Below are 7,031 nucleotides of genomic sequence, written 5' to 3'. Positions count from 1 at the left end.
ATTCAGTTTAACCGGAGCATAGAGAAGTGAGAGGGATATAAATAAATAAAATTCAAGCAGATTAGGGTCAGGTCATGGAGAGTTTTGAATGCTGGGATAAGTATGTTGCATTTTATTCTGTAGCAATCTGGAAGCTACTGAAGGGTGCTTTTTTAATGCTTTTTTTTTGTGGGGGGGTAGGGTCTTTTCCTTAAAGAGGAAGTAGCTTCTTATATTACTTATAATATGTATATAAGTAAAGTATGTGCATTTGATTTTGAAAGTTGAAGTTTTACCAAACGTTTCATTAAATTTTAAATGTGTTTTCCATTAGTTTTTTTTTTTATGTGCATTTTTAATCCATTACCTTTTTTTGTTTGGATGAATAATATTTTCAACAGAAGCTATCCTTCGTTCTTATAACCTATGATCTAGAGAAAAATAACTCTTCTTTTTTTTTTCATAGTCGACAAAAATTTATGGGATTGACTGTTGCTTTGGATGACAGTGGCACAGCTGAAGGTCAAATGTTCTGGGACGACGGACAAAGCATTGGTGAGCGTGAACTTTCCATAGTCTCAATACGGCATTCAGAAAAGCCACACCCTAGGAGCTCAGGACATAATTGACATAAACTGAAAACTTATCTTAATTTTCTGCTACTGTTAACAAAAGAAAGGTGTCGGGACAATTTTTACAGCTTTTGCCTGCTCATTTATAGTACACTCTAATTATTTTGGAAGAGTTTGTGGTCCCCGGGTTCGTAGGTCCAGTAAATTGATGCTGTGGATTCAGCCAGAGGCGAACTCCGTATAGCTGTCTCACTCCGATAAGAGGGTGTGGATGCAAACATCGGGCTGACAGTTCGTCCTCAGTGGTTTACAAACCTGGCTAAGTTATTTGGGCCGGCCGTCGATAACCAGGCATCTTTTTCCTCCAAAGTAAGATCCACTCGAGAGACGAATTAGAGCTTTGAAAATGTCTTAGTGTCTCAGAAACAGGGAATTAAGTATTGCCAAAAGGATAACTCTGTCAATGAAATATCATTCTTCATGCTTTCTTTCCCCAATCTAGGGACATGATAGTTCTACCTTACATAATCGGTATTTGTCACTATACTCAAAACAACCTCTTCCTCAGGTGTTTCTATAGAAATACTGACACACTGTTATCAACCAATGCCATTTTCCAATATTTATTACTGTAGACCAGAACATTCCAAGCTTATAACATGTCACAGTACCCAGAATTATAGCTTATTTTTCACTAGCAATCTTTCTAAAGATTTCCGCCTTTAAGTTTTCATTATTATAAGGGTAACATTTTCATTAAAGAAAAGCATTTTAAAAATAGAAAATTAGAAAAAAATAATCACTTTTAATATTTTTTGCTATATTGCCTTCTGTTTTCATATTAAGAAAATTTTTAAATTTTTTATATTGCTGAAAACATACTGCCTATTTAATTTATGAATCCTGTTTCTTTGCATTTAACATATGACAGAAATATGTCTAGATGTTATTATATGCTCCTTATAAACACCATTATGGTTCCCACATCCCACTGAGAGAATATGATATAATTTATCTAACTTTCTGTAATTACTCTCTACCCAGGGTAGAGGACATTTTCAGTTTTCATTGTTATAAATAACAACCTTGATTATTAACCTTTGTTCGTATTTCAGATTGTTTCCATACAGTAAATTCCTAGAAGGAAAATTCTTTTTAATCAACTTTATAGAGTTATAGTTACATAAATAAAACATATCCGTTTTAAATACACAGTTCCATAAGTTTTGACAAATGTATATAGTTGTATAGCCACAGCCACAATAAGACCGTGGAATGTTTTTATAAGGCACATGGAGGCTTCATTACAGAGGCAGATAGCATGATTTAATATATAGAGAGAATTCCTGGCACATGGATACTGAATAAAATGTATGCTTAATATGCAAGATAAATAAAACTCCATTATAAGCCTTTAAGATGTTTTACGTTTACATCAGTGTGGTGAACATGACAACAGGAAGTCCAAAAGCCAGAGGAAGGGAATTAACAGTCACCTGAACCAGGTTTAAGGAAGTAGCAGGACTTCAACCTAGTAAGAGAATAATATGCCACAATACCAATTTTTAAATTTAAGAACTATTTTTGACTGATGGGCTAGAATGTTCCTATCTATTGGGAAGTACATATTTTCCTTCAATTAAATCTGTGTAAAAGATGAAATTTTAATCAGGGATTTGTTTGGTGAACAAGAAATTATATCAAAAGGAGTTAGTGGCCATGACGAGGTAGTGAATACTATTATCACTTCAGTGACACTCTTGCCAAGGTGACTGCAGACTATTTGCACTGTCAGGTCATGTCACGTATATACTGGGGTGATTAGGCAGGAAGTAATTCCATCATAATGGCATGGAACATGGGCGATAAAGCCAGTTTAGAGAACGGTGAGAGATAACGAGAGTCCGAGCTGTCCGTGGGCTCTCCCGTGACAGCACAGATTCTGGATAGGTGATGACTGAAAGGCTGGTGAGGAGTGGGCTGGTAGACCTTGGTGGATTACGACAAACAGAAGTCGTACGTTGGATTTAAAGATTAATCGGTAGAAATTGTTTTTGAAAAGTACATTTTTATGAGAAAGAAATGCCTTCTGTTTTTCTTTTACTTCTTGGGCTTGACTTCAACTTTTTTGGTAATAGCTTTATTAAGATGTAATTCACACACCGTGTAATTCACTCACTTAGAGATACAATTCACTGATTTCAGTGGTGTAACCATGACACAGTCAATTTTAGGACAATTTCTTCATCCCTAAAATAAGTCCTGTACCTTCTTAGATATCTCCCCCCCTCCTCCCCAACACCCACCATTCTCTCTAGCCCTGGGAAACGCAGCCCTAGGCATTCCCTAATCTACTTTCTGTCGCTGCATATCTCTATATAATGAACATTTCATATAAAGGGGATCATGTAGAGTCACATAAATAAAATAAATGTGATCTGTTCTGACTGGCTTCTTTCACTTAGCATAATGTATTCCAGGTTCCACCATGTTGTAGCATATATTTGTACTTCATTTTTTTTTTATATGGCTGAATAATTTTCCATTGTATGTGTATACCACATTTCATACATCCATTCATCAGTTGATAGATGTTTGGGTTGTTTCTATTTGTTCACTATCCTGAACATCTCTGTACAAGTTTTTGTATAGAAATATTTTTTCAATTCTCTTGGGTCCATACCTAGGAGTAGAATTTCTGGGTTATATGACAACCATATGTTTAATGTTTTGGGGAACTTCCAGATTCTTTCACAAAGAGGCTACACCATTTTACATTTCGCCAGCAGTGTATGAGAGATCCAGTTTCTTCACGTCCTCGTCAGCCCTCATTATTATCTGTCTTTTCGAATATAGTCTTCCTAGTGGGTGTGAAGTAATATCTCACTGTGGTTTCAATTGATTTGCATTTCCCTGATAACTAATGCCATTGAGCATCTTTTCATGTACTTGCTGGCCACTTGTATATCTTCTTTGGGGAAATATGTATTCATATCCTGTGTCAATTTTTAAACTAGAGGGTCTTTTTGATACTGAAATGTAAGTGTTCTTTAAATAATCTAGATATGTTCTTTATCGGATATATGATTTACACAATTTTCTCCTATTCGGTATGTTTTCTTTGTGTTATCAGCAGTATCCATTTGAGGCCCAAAAGTTTTTCATTTCAATGAAGTCAAATTTATTTATTTTTTTGCTTGTGCTTTTTATGTTATACTAAAAAAAGTTGCCAGATCTAAGGTCACAAAGATTTACCCTGGTTTTTTTTTTTTTTTCCCTAAATTTTCATAGTTTAAGCTCTTATATTTAGGTCTTTGAGCAATTTTGAATGAATTTTTGAATATGGCGTAGGATCCAACTTTATTCTTTTGCACATGGATATCCAGTAATACCAGTACATTTTGTGAAAAGATTAATCTTTCACCATTGAATTGTTTTGGCACCCTTGTTGAACATCAATTTACTTTAAATGTGAAAGTGTTAACTGAGAACACAGAAAAAAACCTTCTCATATGAAAATATATATCTTCATATTTTAAATAATCATTCATTCTTATGCCACTACCACCTCTCTTGATTACAGTTGCTTTGACATAGGTTTCGAAATCAGGAAGTAAGAGTCTTCCAACTTTCTTTCTCTTTTTCAAGAAAATGCCTTTTTAAAAACAGGTTTCCTCAACCTTGATAGTATTGACATATTGAGCTAGATCATTCCTTGTTGCAGTGGTGACAGGGCTGTTAATGATAAGATGTTTCGTATCACCCCCACCCTCTACCCATTAGATGCCAAAAGCACTTCCCCCAACCCCAAGATATATGTGTCTCTAGAGATTGCCAAATGTTCCACCAGTGTCTCTAGAGATTGCCAAATGTTCCACCAGAAAAATCTCTGCCGGTTGAGAACCAGTGTTTTATGGGAATCTAGAGTCCTTTTATACAGCTTGAGCTAATTAGGACTAGATGATTGATGGGATGTCATAGTGGGTTCATAACGCACAGTTGATATGCAAAATCAGCCCCTTAAGAGCAATATATTTCAAAAATCTATGAGAAAAAATGAATTTTCTACAAAACTTTAGGCTTCTACAACAAATGTATTTCAGTCTCAAGGTTAAAAAATCAATGGTCCCTGAAAGTTTTAAATTTTTTTCACTTTTTAACTTCCATAGAGAAGTTCTTTGTCCCTCTTCGCCAAACAGACTTAGAACATAATATTAAGTAACTTGCCTGAGTTTGCACAGCTACTGAGTATAAGAGCGGAGATTTGAATCCGTGTCAATCTGACTTGAGAGTCTGAATCCTGACCACACTCCTCTGCTTTGAGCCTTTAGCATCACAGCTATCTGAACTCTCATGGCTGTGTGCTTGCTGTGTTGGCACAGAGCAAGAAAAAAACTATCGGTAGCCTCCACACGTCTTCTCCTGCGGTAGAAGACCTCAGTCCAACCCAGGTCCTCTGGTCTTGCACCTCTAAACACCCTTTTCCATGTGCACATCTCTACACTAACCTGGGACAAAGTACTCCCTCAGCTGCTCTCTGTCGTGCTCCCTGGAGAAGTCATAATTATCCCGATCACTAATTGTGATCCCATTGAGACATTTTCTGACTCTATGAAGATTATCTGCTACAGTTGAAGTAATGAGTGGTTGTTTATTGTTTCTTTCTTTCTTTCTTTCTTTCTTTTTTCCTTTTTTTGGCTTGCAGATACCTATGAAAATGGCATCTATTTCTTGGCAAAGTTTACAGCAGCTCAGGTATGACTTTTGTTTTTTTAATTTTATAAATCTTTTTCGAGTAAGCTGCAGATTAAACATTATCAGTTAATTGTATCAATGTAATATCCCACATCTTAATTAAAATAAATAAGAAACAGTCCTTATTTTGACAATTACCTTGTATACCATAACTCTACAAGAAGAAACTTGTGATTCATGTATGCTGGGGGGAAAATGAGTCCTTAAATGTATAACATTCTGGTAATGAGACAGCATTTTTTGGGTAATAAAATTTTGAAAGGTAAGTGCTAGATCAGCTATCTGTTGCACAACAGTGCTACATAACAAACAACCTCAAAACTTTAGCAGCACGTAAGAAAAAATACTTATTTAGCTCATGAGTTTGCAGTGTTCAGGCGATATGGGCTGGACTTGGCTGATCTTGGCTGGCTCTCATGCATCTGTTATCAGGCATGGGTCTCTTAGGCTGCTTGGGTGATCCTGACCATACTCACTCACATATCTGGGAGGTCAGCTGGCTGTTAGATGACCTTAGACAGCCTTATGGATAGGTCTGAGCATGATCTTTTCATGATTATGGAAGTGGAGAAAAATAAAGGTGGAAATAACAGCACTTTTTAAAATCTCCATTTGCATCAAGTTGACTAATATCCCATTAGCAACGCCAAGTCACATGGCCAAGTCCAGACACAAAAGTGAGATAGAATGCCCATCCAGAGAGGGAAGGCATTGCAAAATTACAGGGAAAGGGGTGTGGATATGGAGGAGTGAATACCTAGAGACAGTGACGCAGTCAATCCACTGTGCATGTTTAGTGATTCCACGGATAACCTATATAATTTGAATTAGAGTGGAAGGCTCATTCTATGTCAAACCTTGAATCTGCTCCTCTATAATTTTTTCCATTGATTTGAACTAAGGAATAGTATAACACAAATCTATTTGTCTTTTATACATAACAGTGCTTCAAGTATTTGAAGATGTCTATCATATATCTCTTCTGTCTTCTCTTTTTGAAATTATATACCCCCAGGCTAACCTCACACTTCCTCTGTTTTGTGCTTATACTGATTTCCGGGTATGATTATTCTGTTTGGACTACAATTAGTGTAGATTTCTCTTAAAACATGGTGCCCAAGATTGAGAGAATATTTTAGAGCTGCACTATCCAGTATGATAACTACCATCAATATTTAGCATCATCAAATTTCCTGTAGCAGGTTCTCAGAAAGCACATGTTCATGAAATGTATAAGAATAAAACAGTGAACCAGTACAACAGTAGTAGTTTGAGGTTTTATAACGTTTCAATGTGGAATGTAGCCCATCCTTATGTATATTTTCTCTTTATACATCTTTTACAGAATGCATTGCACATTCAGACCATACACAATAAGTATTTGAATGACTCGAATCCCCTGAAAGTTGGATATATTAGAATCTGGGGGACAAGCTCTACTTATGTGACACAAGTCACTGTTACCTATGACAACCAGCAGTTCATGGAGATGAATTTCAAGAGTGACCCCTACAATCGGGTATGTCTCAAAGGAATGTTACTGTATCATAAGTTAATTTTATTATTTGGGAAAGTTATCACCACTACTATCATTGTTATATTTACTTATATTTGAAAGGTTATAGATATGTACAATAGATATGTTCCTGAAAAGTCACGAGTGATGAATCATATTGTAAAATGCACACTGCAATCAATGATCAGTGGGCTGATGAAGACCTTTTC

The 7,031-nt window shown here is 35.9% G+C and overlaps 1 protein-coding gene across 1 annotated transcript in view; it reads left to right on the top strand.

Annotated features, from left to right (window-relative positions):
- MGAM2 (maltase-glucoamylase 2 (putative)) overlaps positions 1 to 6,825 on the top strand; it is a gene marked incomplete at its 3' end in the record, with an annotated part of 72,843 nt that extends 66,018 nt beyond the window's left edge. Inside the window, 3 exon segments of the mRNA XM_011359544.1 lie at positions 446 to 534; positions 5,257 to 5,306; positions 6,652 to 6,825. Coding sequence (XP_011357846.1) covers positions 446 to 534; positions 5,257 to 5,306; positions 6,652 to 6,825 — 313 coding nt within the window.
- Positions 6,826 to 7,031: the final 206 nt, after the last annotated feature.

This window comes from Pteropus vampyrus, unplaced genomic scaffold, assembly GCF_000151845.1.
Source record: "Pteropus vampyrus isolate Shadow unplaced genomic scaffold, Pvam_2.0 Scaffold48, whole genome shotgun sequence".
NCBI lineage: Eukaryota > Metazoa > Chordata > Mammalia > Chiroptera > Pteropodidae > Pteropus > Pteropus vampyrus.
Note: the sequence above shows the minus strand (reverse complement) of the source record. Positions and strands in the feature narration are given on the sequence as shown.